The 19340-nt window shown below is 36.3% G+C and overlaps 1 protein-coding gene across 4 annotated transcripts; it reads right to left on the bottom strand.

Moving 5' to 3' along the window:
- Window positions 1–2873: 2873 nt before the first annotated feature.
- Window positions 2874–16459, bottom strand: LOC121234393. 4 transcript variants are annotated; one of them, XM_041130324.1, is made up of 13 exons: window positions 16337–16459; window positions 15761–15970; window positions 15449–15499; window positions 9427–9557; window positions 9187–9303; window positions 8907–9026; window positions 7875–7951; window positions 6600–6769; window positions 6254–6307; window positions 4302–4411; window positions 3721–3834; window positions 3498–3623; window positions 2874–3379 (listed from the first exon to the last, which is right to left on the bottom strand). In XM_041130324.1, exons 2-13 carry the CDS (start codon window positions 15935–15937, stop codon window positions 3352–3354), a joined length of 1275 nt encoding a protein of 424 aa, XP_040986258.1. In that variant the 5' UTR covers window positions 15938–15970; window positions 16337–16459; the 3' UTR covers window positions 2874–3351. The 4 variants fall into 4 exon arrangements, with proteins under 4 accessions (XP_040986258.1, XP_040986259.1, XP_040986256.1 ...); XM_041130325.1 differs by having other exon boundaries at window positions 16328–16430; XM_041130322.1 differs by lacking the exon at window positions 16337–16459 and adding an exon at window positions 16179–16321.
- Between the last annotated feature and the right edge of the window lie 2881 nt (window positions 16460–19340).

Here is a 19340-nt window from a genome sequence, read left to right as displayed (position 1 = left end):
CACTCAGCATTATCCATGCTCTTTGTCTTCTTTCTCAACAATGGAAGATGGAGCCTCTTCCCATAGAGATAGTCCTCGATCTCTTCCAATACCCAAAATCAGTGTCGTTGAACCTCTTGATCCCAAGTGCTTTCACTTGATCTCTAGCCCTCACTCTCCTTCACATCCAACATGTCTCTTGATACCAGTTGTTGTGCTAAACACATACACCAAAGATGGCAAACAAAAGTAAAAACAAGCACGATCAAGCACACAACACACAATATACGTGGTTCGGCAAATTGCCTACATCCACAGAGTTGCAAAAATCTTATTAACTAGAGGAGACTGAGATTACAATCACTCAAACTCAACTCACACCTTCTAGAGCTTTTTGCTCTCTCACACAATATGCACTCACTTGACAATTGCTCTCTCTCAAAAAATATGTTGAAATTCATGCAAAACAAGTCAAAAATATAATATATATATATATATATAGTAAACAGCACTGGAAATCCTAATCTGACAAAAAAATACGTTCTTCACTCAAGCGGCATGTCGAGCGCACCTCGATCGAACAGCCAATGAACATTGGCTTGAGTGGGGTGTCAAGCGTGGCTCGAGCGAACACTAGAGTTTATGTCTCGCTCAAGCCTACTGTCGAGCGTACCTCGAGCGAGCTAACGGGTTAAGCTTCGCTGGAGCCCACTATCGAGCACATGTTGAGCAAACTCACTATTCCTCGATTTTTTGCTCACAAACCAAGTCTCCATATGCAATCTAACATAGCGGAGGTTTGGCTCACGGTTGATCTATTCCAATGAGGACGGTGCTCCTGTGAAAGGTGTTTCCCATGGCTGCAGGCACTGGTCTGTGCCGGTTGCAACGTTTCCCCAATAGCGGCTTACAGCTTGCCCTGCCTAGAAGGCTACTGCTCTGTGCAACAGTGGCTGGGGGAGGAGACGGCAACAACATGGTGGCTGCTGGACTTCAACGTGGGGTGGTTTTCCTTTCTCTCAACTTGTCCAGGTTCTACAGTTGAGAAGTATGGGCCGGTTAGCTGAAACGTAGGGCTGGCGGCTTGTGAAGGTGTAGCAGGGTAGGCCTTAGGCAGTGGTTGGCAGCAGTAACAGGGCTTGGCAGTTCTACATGCATGAGATAAATATATCATGTATATATATATATAGGTGATTGGAAAACCTAGAGAAAGGAGAGGAAGAAACGTGCATGGCGTGGAGTCGTATGTGCTGGGAAGTTTCTAAAAACATTTGGACGCGAGGGTCTATCAGTTTAGAGCACAACCAATTATGAGTCTTAATAACTGGGTTGGGTCAATTAAAGTGGTTCATATAATTTTTTCGGCTTACCGTATTTGCATGGATGAATCATTTAATAAATAAAAATAGATCTCAACTCAACTGTTAAAATAGCTCAACTTGTGTCATAAATTTTTCGGGCCAATTCCCAAATAAATAGATCTCACTTGGTCCATTGACTCATTTTAACTTAATTATTAAGCCTAATAAAAATTCATATTGTGCCTAAATAAATTTTGGGACCTGTAGCCTATTTTAAAATTATTCGTTAAGATTTCAAGTGGGCTTTTCATACTTATTAACCCAAAATAAAAATTTTGTAGCACCTGCGATTAGCTTGAGCTTGGATCCCGACTTGGGTGTTACATCCTCCCCCTTAAAAAAATTTTAGCCTTGAAATTTGTTGCACTTAAAGCAAAGTAACAACGCTCACTCTAAAACAAGCACTATAAGAGAAGAGTGAATTTCAGTCTCTTGGGCAAGCAAAGAGTAAAGGGGAAATGCTCGCCCACATAATAGAAAGTTATCACGCCCAAGGCAAGTATAAGCGTTAGCAAAGAGCACTTGCTCCGGGGTGAGCAACACTATCTTACACCGGCGCAAGTAAAGATTGCTCACAACCAGGGCAAGCACACTGAGGAACAACATTGCTCGTCAGCCCGAGTGAGCATACTGAATAGTAATAGAGTAATGATAAACACACAACACTTTACACAACATTTTTCACAACACATATTATAAAATAAGTGTATTTTTGTAAAATGATGTTAGTTTTATAAGGTATTTTACAAAAATATCCCTCATTTTAAAATATTGTTGTGAAAAGTATTGTATAAAGTGTTGTATGTTTATCATTTTTCACAGTAATAATGATCACCCTTAAACAAGCACATGTGGACCCAATCAAAGGGGACTCTTTTAATTCAACTAAAATTTGTTTTTCATAGCAACGGAAGTTAGTCCGAAAATCAATTTAGAATCTTGACAAAAATATTAATGAGGAGAAAAAATATTATACAACATTATATATTTAATATCACAACTGATTAAAAAATCATTTTCTTTAAAAGAATCTTTTAGATATTTTTCATGGCGTGACACTACCATTCAAATTGAAAGTAGATGTTAAAATTTAAACAATCCAATTGACAAATTTTACTTAATCCGTGTAATGGGGCGTGTTCATATCTCACGGACATGTTGATTGGGAAAATAAAAAAATAAAAAAGGAAATTGCATTTGGGAGACATGGGACCAGGTAAAATGGGTTTAGAAGGGCATGTAAAGATAATTAAAAAATGATTAATCCGCAACTCTTTTACAACAATTTTATAATTCTACGTGAAATAGAAAGTCATTTTGTAATTGTAAATAGGTTGTAAAATAATTATAAATATATTATTACCCAAATTTGATCCTACTATAATTCTACGTGAAATAGAAAGTCATCGTTTTCAAAATGACAATGCATATTTGCTCAAATTTGATTCAAAAGCATCCTATTACAAACATTAGTAGTCCTTTCCAAATCTTAAGACACGTGTGTGTGTGTGTGTGAAAAATTAGACCAAACAGTAACTGTAGTTTCACTATATGTCGACTGAAACAAGAATATCATCAGTATACAGTAAAATGTTCATAATTTATAAAAGAACTCATACGGACACAAAAAATAAAAATAAAAAAATTACACAAATGTAAACCTACAAACTAACGTGGCTTTATAAGATCCATTAGATCTACTTTATAATAAAAATAAGTTTAGTCTACGTACCACATCAAATCACATCAGTTTGTGGTTTACTTTTATATAATCTTTTGTGGCTAAAATATTTCCCTTTCTAAAAGTGACCAATGAGAACATGTTTTGGCTTTTTTTCTGTCCCCCATAGTTTTCACAGAAAAGGTTGCCAGAGATATCCACTAAATGGTTCTATAAAAGCAATAACTTCTGTATAAAGATGTTCACCCCATCTTATTTTGGCTTTTGTACAATGATTTCTTAAAGCTTCACAGATGATCATTTGAAAAATGTAAAGTGATGTTTGTCAGCTTACAAGATGGTGCAGCCCACTTCATCCCTATACAGAAAACAAAATTCCTCAGTGATAAGTACCACATTCTCTGATTTTGATATGGAAACGAGATGATGCAACACTCTCTGATTTTGATTTGGGAGTGAGATTAGATTATACATACCTCTTCGTGTCTTCATAATTACTCAATGTTTGCTGGAATTTGAGACAAATTGGACCTGTCTCCTGAAGATTCGCATTCTTTGGCCCAGCCATATAAGCCTGAACAACAAACTGTGGAGTTCTTTCCCTATGTCATTGAATAAAATACCAGTTGATCAGCAAACAATACAGAAAAGAAAAATACTCCACAGCTAAATAAATCCTTTTGCAGTCAACAAGCCTACCTCCCTTCATATTCTGACAACCATGCCATATATGCCGCACCAAAATACATGGACACGAATGGCTTGGTTAGATCGTCAACAGAATCAATTCTATAAGCCTTGTAGCCCAACTCCCTATACACAACAAGGATAAGTACAAGAAAGTTTCAGCTTTGGTATAAAAATGCAAAGGGGTTGTTTCAATCAGCACTATGCAAAAACTGGAAATAGTTGAGACATTACTTAATAGGATTTGAACTACTTTTGTTTCTGGCAACAATCACAACAGGTAGTTTATGTTACTCCTGGAACGGTCAATTGAAATTTGGGCATATTGGGTTCCAAATACACAGAATCATTTTCATGGATTTTTAAATATCAATGTGGTAAGGACTCCATCTTACACAGATGAATGTTATTGCATTCACTAAGAAGCTTAAAATCAAATTAGGTTATCAGACGTCCCAATACCCCAAAAGAAGCCAAAAGTCATAAATTTCTCATTCTAGTTGGCCAAAATATGAAAGCACAAATGGCCCTTAATTACTTAAACATTCCTCTACATAATCTCATAATTCAGATGTACTATGTTAATCACATACATGTAAAGCCAGAAAGCTGTTGAATAGTCAATTCCCATTATTCCAGGACGGGGGCCAATTCCATTGACAAAACGCATGTTAACAACCTCCGCAAGAGCACAAAGAACTGTCTGTGCACCCAAAAAAATAATAGGAAAAAAATTAAAAAATACAATTGCAATAAGCAGAAGAAAAATAAGGAAGATAGAGTTGAGATGAAAACAGCAGTTTTTGGGAAGCTAAGATCAGCTATAGTTAAAAATTTCAGATGGCTTAACAATTTTCCTCGGTTGCCATAACTAAATTTAATCTAATTAGAGAAATATGAGATTATAATGCTTCCCTATTGGCATCTATCTTTGAGTTCATAATGAATTTCTCCACAATTTAGCAAATGTTAGTTCAAGCCTGAAGGGCAAAAATCATAGATCTAACAGATTACACTGTGGCATCATGCCCCAAGGTCGGGAAAAAAAATGACAAAAAGAAAATACTGGTTCAGAGTTTTTATTCTCGCCGCCATCTCACTGCCAGTCAGGAGTAAAACACCTCACGATTTCCCATTGTCAACAAAATTATTCAGACACACCTAACACTTCAAGATCGATCCTTGATTCAAAGGAAATATGTATGCTTAGACTGCAGATATATAAATAGAAAAGTAGAGGTACAAGCTTGAAAGCGTATGTACGACAATTCCAGGAAAAATGGAAGATACTTCACAAAATATAATGAATTAAAATTATGCAAGTATTTATCTAATATTCTGTTGAATATGACCCTAACGTGGCAATAGTGACAATATATCGTTTAAATGGAAAGAGGGGGAGGGGAATCAAATGTGCAATGCATCTTTGTTGTGTGCATGAGAAAAACTAAAGAGACCTGTTTACCACAAGCTAACAACTTTCATGACAAGGGCTCGGTCTGTAGTTTTAGGCTTTTAGCTTAGTATATAACTGAGAAATGCCTTTAACTAACATATATAGTTATCTATGTGTCTCTTATTCAAATCAACCAAAATACCTGAGGAAATATAACAAAGAATATGGTATATTAGATAATACTATTGATAAATACTGACAAACAAAAAACCTTAATATAATATATAGTAATTTTAATATAGGAGAAATGCATATTGAAATGACTTGGGCACACCGATCTAGCCCACAAGCAGGCCTACATATGTGTGTTTGATGCACATGATAAATGTGGTTTAAAGAGACTCAGAATTACTTGGTCACACTTGGGTGGCCCTGATCAAGCCAACAAAGGTTCATCAGCAAGGGCCATCTTGTGGGCCATCCATGTGATGAAAGATGGTGGCCACTGGCCACCCCTTGGCAGCCCAATCTGTACACTAGGTGGTGGCTCTTGGTGGCGCGTTTTCTCCTTTCACTCTTTCATATTTTATCAATTTCTATTTTTTTGACTTTTGAAGATTTCATGATTTTCTATTTCAAAGATAATTTTTCTGTTTTTTATTTGTGTTTTAGTGATAGAACTGACATGGAAGTAATACATCCATGTGTTGGCTTCTGATTGGCTAACACGTGTATTATTCGCCACGTGGCACCTTGCAACATAAAAAACTGAGCAGGAGATCAATGGTAGGACAGAATTGTGAGCTGCTTAAAACTCAGCGACAAAATATGAGAAAAGTGAAAATTGAAGGAGCTTTTTGCAAAATAATGAAAGTCCAAGGACTGATTAGGCAATTAACCCGTCTAAAATTACGTCTCCTATCTAGTCAGTCACATTTGCGTATTTTTAATTAGAAGTATGTGTCGTACAGCATGTATCTAAACCAGCCAATCTTTCCTCAAAGAAAATTCTTGACAAAAAAAGCCAAATACAAACATATAATAGTAAACACAACTCCAACAAAAACATTAATGATAAGAATAAAGTCATGAAACACCATCTTATTTACAAGAGCTACACAAATTTTTCTAGATGAAGTTCACACTTACAGGTTTGACAGCTTTTGTGCTGAAGTGTTTAGACAAAATGATTTCAGCAACTGCCTGCAAGAATGTGTCAATATCAACATGACGACATTTGTCACATTCATATAAGCTTCAATTGTGCACCAGCAACATGATAACTACAGGTGCAATAAGATCCTGAATGAGACCTTTGTCATTATCCACTATATTATCTTAAAATGAACAAAAAATATAAATCATAAATGAAATCTTAATGGAAATATTAATGGATAAAGTCAAAATGTGGTAGGGAAAGAGAAGAAAAAATAAAGCACAAATCCACGTTATGGAACTAATAACTTAAGGAATGTTGATTGTAATGGACTCATACCTTTAGTTCCACCCGTGAGAGATAGGGCCTTTTGTTGTCATCATGGGAAAATCGCACTTTTCCCCGTCTCTCTCCAGATTTAGTCCACTCTTTAAGGACCTCAGGATGATTCCACAATTCTTCCATGTCCTCTGGAGAAGCTCTAGAGTCCCAATATGTGTAAACAACACCTGCTTCATCAGTATAGAGACAAAAGAAAATCACCCATTATTATAACAGAACTAAAATAAAATCAACAACAAAATGTTCCACTTGTATAGAGAAATTCTGGAAAGAGTAGATAACGTTAGTGACAACATTTGCCTAGTTTGAAGTTGAATAGAAGTAAGGAGAGCTGAAGGAGCATCATGCATCATGCATCATTCACACTACAAAACCTTAAAATTGTGCATTAGTCCATTGCAGTCAACTACAATAATTAAATTATCAAAAATACTGCTTTAGAAGAATTCTGCATCTGATCACAATTTGTATTGGAGTTGTCTTTTAATACGACTCAATCTTTTGAATTCATCATGCAGTATCAGCTTTGGAAATAGAATATTTTACTTTAACTTCGGGTAAAACAGAATAATATGCACAGGACCAAGTCAGCTAGCAACATATTATACTTCAATAGTATTTCCTCCCCTCCACAAGGTTCATAAAATCTTGTACTCATGAAAAAAAAAAATGCTCATCGTTTTGACATCTGCATGATGCATAGGAAAAAATGATTAACTTTAAATTTTATTATGATGATGCACATTATGTTTATAATGTGCTAGTAGAATTGTTTGAACGCTAACTTCTTTGATTACTGAGGAAAGAAAAAAGAAGTATTATAGAGAGAACAAGACAAAGTGTTACCGGTCCATTAATATTCTAAATTGTCTAAAATTTATGGCCTTGCCAATTATTTTAAATATTAAGCAGTTAAGTATATAATCATTTAATGGAGAATGGATTAAGTGGCTCAATAGAAGCAGACATTCTACTTCAAAAATTATATACATAATAGTTGACCGATGTCCCAAATATAAAAAAGAAATTGAAAACATTAAAAAAAAATCAAACAGCTAAAAAACAGAAAAATGTTTGGAATCCAATTATCACAACAGAATCAAATAATATTCGAAGAAGTAAGAAAGATGCTGTGATGTTTGTTGTTTGAAAATTTTTGACAAGTAGGCACTGAAGTGAAACGAGGCAAATGGTTATAACTTATAAATTCCTATTTTATATTCTGAACATGAATGCTGAGCATGATACCCAAGTAACTGGAAAAGGGACAACCAGGAGTTTGTGAAGCAGGTGTAGGTGTTGTAGATGTTGAAGCATCATTCGACAAAGGACCATTATCAAATAATTTTCTGCAAAAAGAAACGATACAATAGCAATCAATTTCAGAAAATTTTCAGAGGTTATTAAATTAATCTTACAAGACATTGGCTTTGCTTCTTATAGGCAAGGGATCCTGCTTTCTAGTTAGATGTGTCAAAATTACAGCATAATTTACCTACTGCTATTTCTGCAGCAACTTATACATTGTTTACAGGCACTGGAATAAATAGTAGCAAATATCATGTGGCTATTCCAGTCTTTTGGACAAAGGCGTCATTTATACAAACAAAGATATAGGCATGGATGTGTGTGTAGAATAGCATGGATATGTGTGCGAATTATGGAACTCTATGTTTCTGAGCCTTAAACATATTACTAACTTGGGTATTCTCAAGCAAAATTTTTAAAGCATGGACCTCTTTCTTGGAGATAGTGCAAATTTATGTAACAGAAACCAGTATTTTAGACACATTCAGGGCTTGAATGAAAATGGGGTTGTAAGATCAAACATAAGTTAACTGTTAAAAGTTTGAGATGACTTTTTTTCTTCTAAAATTCATCCAAAAAGAAAAGATTGGCAACTCAATTTATGGCTACTCTCTCACCATCCCTGAACAAAGAAGTAAAAGATCTATTGTCATCACAAAAGAGATAAAAACCTTCAGCATGACACCAGATCACCATATAATATGCTAATTCTCATTTTCACCATGTTACTTACTAATTAACGTTAAAATAGACAGTATTAAAGTAGAGGAAGAAGTAGAGGGTGAAATTAAGCTTCTACCCGCACATGTAAAGAAAGTATGGAAAGGACATTCAGACATAGCAGCAATATTGCATGTTCATCATATATACAACATCCTAAGGTGGTTGAGCAGACAACATATTTTCCAGTCCACCTCTTTTTTAGGTGATCTAAGTGCTCCAAAATGCTAGTTTTTACATAATTTCCAAATCATCATAATGGATAGAAAACAACACCTGGATGGAAGACTTTCTTTGACTGAAAGATACCGTTTCCAATATGCCAAAGTTGATTTATGAGTTGCCTTTTTTGGACCCCTTTTATATGACCTAACTATGAACTCTTCACTTCTTTCTCTGCAAAAGGGTAGCATAAATCACAGCACCAAGAAAATCAATTTGTAATCATGTCAATTCTCACTATTAGATTTTGTTTGTAACAATACAGATACATTATGAGCCTAAAAAAGGCATGCATGGAAGAGGGACCTGCAAGAACCATATTTTTTTAACTTACGTATGCTCAAAATTGCATAACCACTGAATGTAAGCAGCACCAAGATATATGCTTACAAAAGGCCGGAATAGAAAATCTGGATTCCCCTCCCCTTCGTATGACCTGTACCCCAACTCACTGCAAGCAGGTTGCAGTGTCATTTGACAAACATAATATGAGTTAGATAGGCAAGATAAAAACCTCACCACCCTTTGAAAGCAGTTACATGCTTAAAAGAGGATCAGGACATGCAGTTGGTACCTGACCAGCCACTCAGCAGTTTTTAGTGAAAGTTGCATGATCCCTATAGTAGTATCCTTAGTTTTTCGGTCATACCGCATAGCAAGGGGTTGTCTGTCGCTTTCAAGTTCAGCAATAGAACATATCAGATCCTGCAGCAAGGAAGGGATTCCAAACATGGACAGGTCAGAACGGAATTGCAAGCAACATTTCTGAGTTAACAAAAAAGACAATCTTTGCAAAAATTTGTAGCAATTTTTTCAGTAAAAGACAAGCCGATGCAAGAGTTACACTTTACTTCGAATCCAGAAAACCATGAGATCCTTGTTTGGGCCTCTTCCCGGTCTTGTGGGAACCTTCAGTGTTAGTTGAAGTAAAGCGTATCAAGACTAATTGAGAAGTGTATGAATTTATGATCCTTGTTAAAGCTTATTTTGCAAAATCGAGAGATCCACCAATTTTACCCAAAATCCAAAAATTACTTTATTGCAACTTTACAGGATCCCTGTTTTTCTTTCAAATGTTGTGGGTGCAAAATTTGATCATTGATGACATTGGAGGATAAATCCATTTATACATTACTCTTTATACTTCAAAGCATGCTAGATTGGAACTGCTTGATATTTGGCATGATGATAGCCAAGACATTTTTAAGACAGCTAATTATATTATACCAGTTTTTGTAATACAGGAACACTTTGGAAGGCATGTTAAGAACTCATGAATTGAGAGATGACATGTTTATATCCTGGTTATCAGCAATAATACCACAGATGAAGAGGCCAGCACAACGTCCTCAACAAATAAGCCAATTATCGTACAAGCTATGGAATAGTGTAGAATACTTTTATCCTTGTATATGTGTCCCATTCTGTTAGAAAGAATATTCTCATCCTTTGTGTATAAATAGGCACGGTGTACTGCACATCATTTCAAGGAAATACAAACAGAATTCTTTTACTTTTTTATTCCTTCTCTGTCTTTCCATCACTAGTCAAGAAGGAAGATACAGTATGAGGTTGTGGGAATGACTTGTAAGAATGATGGACCGATTATATACACAAATATACTCAGATATGTGACAACAGTAAATATGATTTGATATAGGCCAAAGGTGAATATGGTTTAAAGTTAGCATAAATTACTTAAAAAAAAAACAAAAAAAGTCGACGAGAGGAAGGAAAGGCCAATATAGACAAATTTGTAAAAGAAGTTTACATATCATGACTTCAGTGAAAAAATGGTCTTCAAAGAATATATCATGTCTTTTGCTGATCACATCAAACAAATATCTTTGAACAAAATAGAGATGCATTCACTAGAAATACATTCTCATTAGATAGAAAGGGTAACATACCAACTACTCATCCTTGGCCAAACAAGCATTAGTATCGAAAACCACAAATGCACCTTGGAGTAAAGCATCAAACAATTCCAAAGGGCAGAAAAACATAAGCTGAAGTGAAGAGGGCTCATTTGGCAACTTCCAAGAGTTCCATCATCAATATTATTTATATCACAACCTCAAACAACTGTTTCACAGAAACTTTGGACCGTAGAAAGACATCACCCTAGAGGAGCCAAGGAAGCACAGCACCATTCTTCTAGTTTTTAAAACAATGGAAATTCTCAATAGCTGCTATTTTTTAAAACAGTTAACCTGTCCATAAGCAAGGTCGTAATGTTATGAACCGAGAAAATTATTTCCTAGGTCTGCACAATGAATCGCAGTAATAGAGGAAAAAAGTTTTTTTTTTTTTATGGCTACTTCGAGGTAGCCATGACCTCCTAATACAGTAAAACTTTTTTTACTAACCTGAACAATGATTTAACCAATATAAAGGAGGGCTACATTTATAGGCATCAGAAGATCTAATCAACTTCCTGATAAGACTTTGATTTGGTATCTAATATCAACACAAATCAATTAAAATAACCCAAGAAATAAGAACTCCTTCCTTGAGTAATAACTAGACTCTCTGTCCTCTCAGTTCTCATGACTGCATGCAACTCCATCTCCGGCGCTTCTCACCGGAGTTAATCCCTCTTCTCATCTTTCCTTACTTTTCTTCCTTGTCTCCAGCCCTTCTTCTTTTTGAGTTGCTTTGATGTAGGGCGATAGGTATTTAATGGTGGAATCAAAAACATTTTTATTCTCGAATGATGGTGGTTATAGAATTCGCATTACTGAAAGTAGCATAAGGCTAGTTATGTTCATCTACTTAACTGGGGCGTCGGCTTTATGGGTGGAAAAAATAGTAAAGGAATGCCTAGCCTCTTTCTGGCGTGAAGGTTTTTTTAGAAAACTGAGGATGGGTAACGGAGTTCTCACCATTCAATGCCAAGTCACCTCCAGGGGTTGTTTTTTGCAACTAGCCGAGTTCGAGAATGGTAGGAGGAGGGGTTTACTGGCTATCCCTGAAGGTTTAAAGGGTAATGGATGGGAAGGTTTTGTGTATCACCTTAGACTGGTTGCTGGCTCCAAAGCCCCTATTTTTTAGAATGCAAACAGATTGCATACTAAGTGTCACCAGATTGCAAGCGTTAGACGCGAGGGCGAGTCTGGTAGTGGGTTGAATGCGGGGAAGCCCCTCCCTTCTAAAGGTGCCTTGTTTGCTTCTGTCTTGAGGTCTCTGGCATGTCCTCTGGCAGGGTGCAACTTTGTCATGGGAATTGACACGGGTAAGGTGTTAGGGGGGTGAAGGCAATAAGAGACAGGATCCATCTGAGGCCAATTGTCGCCTAGTGTAGTCTGGCATGGGAGGTGGAGGCTCTCTAACAGGTGCTGAGGGTGGGGGAAGTGGAAGGTGTCATGTGGCCTGTCAAAGCTCAGTTGGAGGGATTCATGGAGGAGGTTAGGGAACTAATCAACAAAGTCAACATGGGCCTGGGCCTGGTTATGGGCTTGGGTCATGGGCTGCCTAGGTCTGCAGTGAAGCCTAAGCCAAACACAGCTACAGCAGATGTAAGTCGAACAACGCCTGGGTCTGGGCCTGCATTGAAAGGGCATGTCCCAAACACTATCGGGCTTGTGGGGTCAACCCAAAAGCCCGTCCATCCTGAGTGGCAGGCTAAAAGCCTCTCTCGGGCCCATGAACCTTCTATCTCAGGCCCATGAGCCCTCTATCTCGGGCCCCAACGGTGGTTTCTCCAGCCACCTCTCCAATGTCATAGAAAGGGTCACCGGGGATCCTCCAATTCCAACCAGGGCTCAATCCCCAACCACGGCAGGGGTGCATAGCTGCGATGAGGCATCGGAGTCAACAAGATTGGCTTAGAAGATTGTTGCTGCCTACTCTCATTAGGAGCATATAATAAAAGTGGACAATATGCTCCCTAATTTCAGTGTCGTCCGAAGTACCCTACCTTCCAAATGTAGAACCTCAATGGCATTGTTCCGTCAATGGGAATTAGCTATTCTATAGAAAAACTTTGTACTCTTGTCCCCCTTCTTCAACCGAAGAGCTCAATATTTTTGTCTCCAAGAGATCTCCTCCATAAGGGTGATTTTTTCCAGCTCGATTGCAATAGCCATTTTCCTTTCCTTGTCTTCCACAAGAGCCCATGAATTTTGTCTTCAAAATATCTCCTCCATAAAGAGGTCCCAACAACCTCTTTATCATCAAAACATTGCAGCTCCTAAAAAAAAATATGCCGCTGGTCATGAATGTTCCCAAAGACTTCCATATTCCATATTTTCAAATCATTTTTCAGGGCTTTAAGTTTCCAAGCCAAAACAAAACTAGGAGTGCCCAAAACTTGGTATGAGGACCACTACAATCTAACCTTGTCCGTCAACCCATCTACTTTCAGCCACATATTCTCAAATTTAAAGTATCTCCTTCACTCATGGAGACCCCCACAATCCAATAAAAGGGAAAAATGGTCAGAGCAAAGCCTAGGAAGTCCTTTTTGACAAAGATTAGGAAAGTGGGCCTCCCAAGAGGGAGAAACAATGAATCAGTCCAGCCTAGACCAAGCCCGCCCATTGGACCAAGTGAAGTCTCCCTCAACCAAAGGTAAATCAACCATCTCCAACTCAAAGATTAGTACTGAGAAATCAGCCATAGCCGAACCCATGATAGAGTCCCCCGAACTTTCACTCAGAAACCGAGTGATGTTAAAATCTCTGCCAATACACCACGGTCCCTCCCACCAACTACACAAACTAGCAATCTCATCCCAAAGGAGCCTTCTATTATTGTCATCATTAGGCCGGTATACGCCAGCAAAACCCCACCCAAAACCATCATCAACGTTCACGAAAGAGCAAGCCACCAAAAATTCACTGACATACTCCTCCACCAAGTTGACTACTATTTTATCCCACATCATTATAATACCCCCTAAGACACCCTTGGAAGCAAGGGAGGCCCATCCTGCATAAGAGTAACCCCACAAACTTTTGATTAAGTTTCTGTCTACAGTCTTCAGTTTAGTCTCCTACAAACAGATTACATCAACCTTCCATTTCTGTATCATATTCTTCACCTAAAGGAGCTTGCTCGGATTGTTCAATCCCCAAACATTCCATGAATGAATCTTGGGCTTCATAAGACACAAGGATTCCCCCTATTGTTGTGCCTCCCCCTACTGGAACTTCCTTCCGGGAGGACAAGTTGCTTTGGATTCATTAGGGGAACAAGAACGTCTCGGTAAACTCCTTTTATAAGGTTATGTCGATCCATTCTTCCATTGTCTTCCCTTGGAAGAGCATTTGGAGGAGTAATGTTCCCCTCAAAGTTGTTTTCTTTGGCTAGTTGGTCTGCCATGGAAAATATTGACTAATGAGAATAAAATTAATACGTTTATTTTACTTATCAAAAAAAAATATATTGACTAATGATAAGCTAAGAAAGCACGGTATTCTTATAACAAATTGGTGCTTTATGTGCAAAAAAAATGGTGAATCGGCGGATCATCTTCTTCTTCATTGTGACATGGTTAATGCTCTATGGGATGAAATCTTTATTAGGCTTGGTATTGCTTGGGTCATGCCTAGGAGGGTGGTAGATTTACCGTCATGTTGGAAAGGTATTCAGGGCAATCATCAAATAGCGGTTGTATGGAAGATGGTGCCTCTATGTCTCATGTGGTGCACTTGGAACAAACGGAACGGTCGTTGTTTTGATAACAAGGAACGTTCAATGGGACGGTTCAAGGACTTTTTCTTTCATACATTGTTACTTTGGGCTTTGGCTATTGTATTTAATGGGATTAGTTTTAATGACATTTATGCCGTTTTCCACAGTGCTTAGCTTGTAATTAGGTTCATTTCTTGTGTACTTCATGTGTAAATTCTTCTTACTTATAAGAAAAAAAAAAGTAATAACTAGAGAACTTTTTTTTTTTTTTTTTTTTTTTGATAGGAAATACCTAGAGACCTAATTGACTACTGACAACAAATAACAACTTGAAACAATAAGTAACAAGACAACTAGAGAACTTTTTTTTTTTTATAGGAAATACCTAGAGACCTAATTGACTACTGACAACAAATAACAACTTGAAACAATAAGTAACAAGGCAACTTGAAACCCGATAAAATACTTAATATTCCTACCCGAAGATTCTAAGACATTCACTGTGTTTATAAATCACTATCGATCAAAATAAATAAATAAATCACTGCGCCCCTGTTTCCACACTTAATATGTCATTAATCAACTGATCTTAAAATGTGCAAAGTTATATACTTTCATACGAGTCTGTCTCTGCCTTATAAAAAGATGCTCTGGCATAATCAGCTGACAATCACACATAACTTCAGAATCCAGTTCAGTCTAATCAGTCCTCAAACCATGTCGTACGGTGTTTTTTTTTTTCCCCCACTCTAAGAAGTTGCAGTTTTCTATCAAGAAATGAGGATAAATGCAAATTAAAAAAAAAAATCCAGAAAGCTTTTTGACATCAAAAAACTTAAAAATCATATTCAGGTCGCACTGATGATTTAGGAATAAGGACACTCTAATAGAAGCATATTCCTGGAAAATAAAATCATTAGAGAGTTGGAGTATTATATTTCGTTAAAAAGAAGACGTACGAGATCTATTCGTGAATCGAAATGTCTGCGGACAACAATCTCAGCCACAGCCTGGAATAGCAACACCTGATGTAAGTTAATAATGGATAACAACTAATGACCCACATCTAAGCATATCTATCAAAATCAAGCAATTTTAAATATGATTGGTAGCGTCATTTTTTCTGAGAAATTGAAGAAATGTCATGGCATTATGAAATTAAGCTGGCAACAAACCAAAATGTAATATAGAACTGAGTCAAATCCAAAAGTACGAAAAGCAGACATGATAAAACATTGGTTTGTTATCTTTAAAGAAGCAATTTGATTTACCTTCATTTCAGTCTGTGTCAAATAAGGCTGTCCATCCGGATCTCGTGAGAGGTGAACTTTTTGTTCTCTAGACTCTCCAGCATCTAACCATTCAGTCCTCACTTCGGGAATACTCCACATTTCTTCCATGTCAATTGGATCAATGCAATCATCCCAGTATTTGAAGCTCACAGCCATCCTAGCAATACCGCAGAATCTTTCTTATAACATCTGAAACAAAAAAACAAAACAAAAACAAAATGGATTATATGCACGTAAATGTGGGTGGAAGATATTTATGCAAGCAAATGCAAAGTAACCCATGTTTCATTTCTTTCTGGTGTACTCAAACGTTGGAACCCAAAAAAGCAAAACACCCAAATACAAAGATGCACTATACAACAACGTACGAAGGGACAGAGAGGGAAAGGGCAGTAACAGATTGGGTGGAGGAACCGAATCCCTCCCAAGCCCTGGTTATGGAGAAATGGAAACCAATGGACAAGGAAAGCACCTAAAAAGAATGATAGAAAAACGAATAACAAAAACAAAAAATGGGCATTGTATGGATGCAGACTGAGGGTCGACCATTGTTACCGGGAATGTCACTGAAAATGGTTGGTCGCAAAGGTTGTCAGAGGGTGACACTTGGTTCGCCAACCTATCTAGTCTCAGGTGGTAAGGGACTCTGTTAAGGATACGTGGCCAAGCTCATTCTAGTATTACCTGGTATTACCACATCTTTTCGTGTTTTTAAATGGAGAAAAGACTATTTTCGTGTTCGGGTTTGAATTTATTCTGTCATTATAAGTTATAACAAATAGGTTATATAAAAATAAATTTTTAAATAAACATAATTTCATATAATTCATTTAATTTAATTTATAATTTGACGTATTATATCAAGTTACGTCAATTTTTAAATTTATTTTTATATAATCATTTTATAATTAAAGTATTTTTCTTCTATTATATATCCATTAGATTCTAACAAACGGGTGTTGCTACTCACCTCTATTATTTTACCTCTTTAAAATTATTATTAGTTTAAATTTATTTTTTGTGTTTTTTTTTAATTTTAAAAAAATTACACAAATATCCTGATGGTAACATTTTTAATCATTTAAAAATTTAAATATGCTAACAACAACCTTGAACGGACCTAACAAAAATATGGCATCTCACGTCATCAGTGCGTAATTAAAAATATAAAATATTATATTAAAAAATTAAGAATCATACAATAAGTTCTGAAAAATATTTTTAGGAATTGAGAAAACAAAAATAAAATTTAATAAGATTAAAAAATAAGAGTTAATCTACATACAATCCTCATATAAAAATTACTCATGCAAGTCCATATAGTTATATTTAAAAATAAAATAAAATTATAATAATATCATTTTTAAAAGAAAAAAGCTACTTTCACCCGGGACGCGTACACCCCCGCGTACCCGGTTCCAACTTAGCTTTAATTAAACGGTGCGTTTAACTAAACGTTTAATTAAACGGTGTGCTTTCAAATATAAAATTCTTTCAGAAATCGAGTTCCACCCAATTCACTAGTCTTTTAGAAATCGAACTCTACCCGAGAAAATCTTCACCAGTTCACCTCATCTCCAGGATTGAACTCGCACCGAAACACCTGAGACAATCTATCAAAGTTCCTGCAGAATATTTTTTTCTTCCCACAGCAATGTATCAGCTACTCAAGATTCACTCGAAACCCAACACAAATTTGGATTCTCAAAACTCAAAAACTCGAAAAAAAATGGGACTAAAACCCAAATGAGATTTCTCTTAGAATTGTTAAAACCCAATGGTAAAAACTAGCCAGGACTCGTGGGTGATGAATGAATGAGTTTTATATATATTCTAGAAAGAGAAAGAGAATAAGTAATGGGAAAGAGGAAGAGAAAGTTAGACTTGTTCTTCGGGTTGAGGAATAAGGTAGGCAAAGACCGAAGAGTTTTCAAAGAAGGAAACCAAAAGAATCATCCACCTCAGATTTAAAGACTTGACTTTTTTTGGAATGAGATGAATGGAAGCCAAGGAGGAAGAAGAAAGAAAAAGAGGGAAAGCACACGATGGCAATGAAACGCGACAGTGGATGAGGAAAAAGCAAAATGGTTGCTTTCCTCGCGCCGTTACATGTCTTCTCGGCGCTTTCCCTCATGACGGGTTCGACGGCACGAAGATGAGATGGTTGATGCAAAATAGGGATGAGTTTGGCAAGGAATGAAGAGGATTTTTGAGGATTTCTGAGATGAAAACATGGATGAGTTTGGCGCATAATAGATTTATGAAATCATGTTTTTTTTATTTATTAAAATAATAATATAAAAGTGATGTGGCATTAGCCACGTCACACGGTTCCGCAACAGGTACCCAACACTGGGTACCTGTAGCAGAATTGTTTTTAAAATGATAATTTTTTTCTTTTTATCCATATTTATTAATGAAACTGCACACGCAATCCTCCACTCAGAATTGCAAATAGAACTTCTCTAAAAAAATCTAGGGCTTGGGGCAACGAACATCTCATGTCGCGCCCAGGTTGCATTGATATGTCCTGTCTGGGCCTTCCGGTCTTGGACAACTAATCTCTAAACAGTTTAATTCACGTACTTTCAACGAAATGCCCTTTATTTCTTTAATCGAGAAATAATATTTATAATTTTAGAGTTTACAAGTCTCACGTATTCTTTTTGAAAAAAAAATGGATTTTACTATTAAAAAGTTAATTCTTGTCATGTGGGTCCCAGACTCATCCGTTTTTTTCAATGACTCTAAGACTGTATCTAGCATTACTCTTTTTGGTTTGTAGGGATTATCACTTAAGTGATTGTTTCAAATATTCATGCATCTTTGGTTGTTATTTCTTTAATATTTTGTTTTACTTTTAGATTGGTTGCAAGAATATTAAGTTTATCTTCAAATTTGTAAATGATCTTAGACAGATTTACACAATCATGATTAAATACAAGTTAATTTGTTTTTCTTATTCAAACCAAGTCTTATTGCATTCTCTCTAAAAAGAAAATAAAGGTTCAAGAATGATAGTGCAATGTTTAAGATTCAAGTCTAAATTAATTTTGGTTGAAGATATCGATTGATTAAGAACAAAGCTTTCTTAAAAGTTTGCCAATTGCCATCCTTAGGTGGGTACGTACCAATCTAGAACCACCTCTCCTAATAACTAACACATCCCATGCATGCATGCATGTGATCATATGATATATATGCTGCTTAATCTTATTATCTCATTGGCCAAAGTCACGTGTGATTAGGTCCTACCTAATTCAAGTATTCTAATAGTATGCGAAGGAGGCAATCAAGGCAACGTCAAAGATGAAGAATGGTACGTCGATCTTACATGATTAATTCATGTTCCAACCATGAATTATGGACATTTTTGTTTGATGGTACTATAAAATGGCATGAGAATTTGACATTTTTGTTCAAATATAATATAAATAATTAAATTTACTTCTTTTAATTAACTTAAACTTTTAAGACAAGCAGTGATTTTACATAGTATCAAAACAGAGATCTTGAGTTGAGTTGGCTACGTAATGATTTTTGTCATCTCTAGTCACAT

This window comes from Juglans microcarpa x Juglans regia, chromosome 6D (assembly GCF_004785595.1).
Source record: "Juglans microcarpa x Juglans regia isolate MS1-56 chromosome 6D, Jm3101_v1.0, whole genome shotgun sequence".
Taxonomy (NCBI): Eukaryota; Viridiplantae; Streptophyta; class Magnoliopsida; order Fagales; family Juglandaceae; genus Juglans; species Juglans microcarpa x Juglans regia.
Note: the sequence above shows the minus strand (reverse complement) of the source record. Positions and strands in the feature narration are given on the sequence as shown.

What these genes read in the sequence shown, in the direction of transcription:
- LOC121234393 (XM_041130324.1), bottom strand. Translation starts at nt 15,937, where the DNA reads ATGGCTGTGAGCTTCAAATACTGGGATGATTGCATTGATCCAATTGAC. An exon ending in TCTCACGGGTGGAACTAAAG is followed by an intron (nt 6,308 to 6,599) that starts GTATGAGTCCAT and finishes ACATTCTTGCAG; the next exon opens with GCAGTTGCTGAAATCATTTT. An exon ending in ACAGCTTTCTGGCTTTACAT is followed by an intron (nt 3,835 to 4,301) that starts GTATGTGATTAA and finishes TGTTGTGTATAG; the next exon opens with GGAGTTGGGCTACAAGGCTT.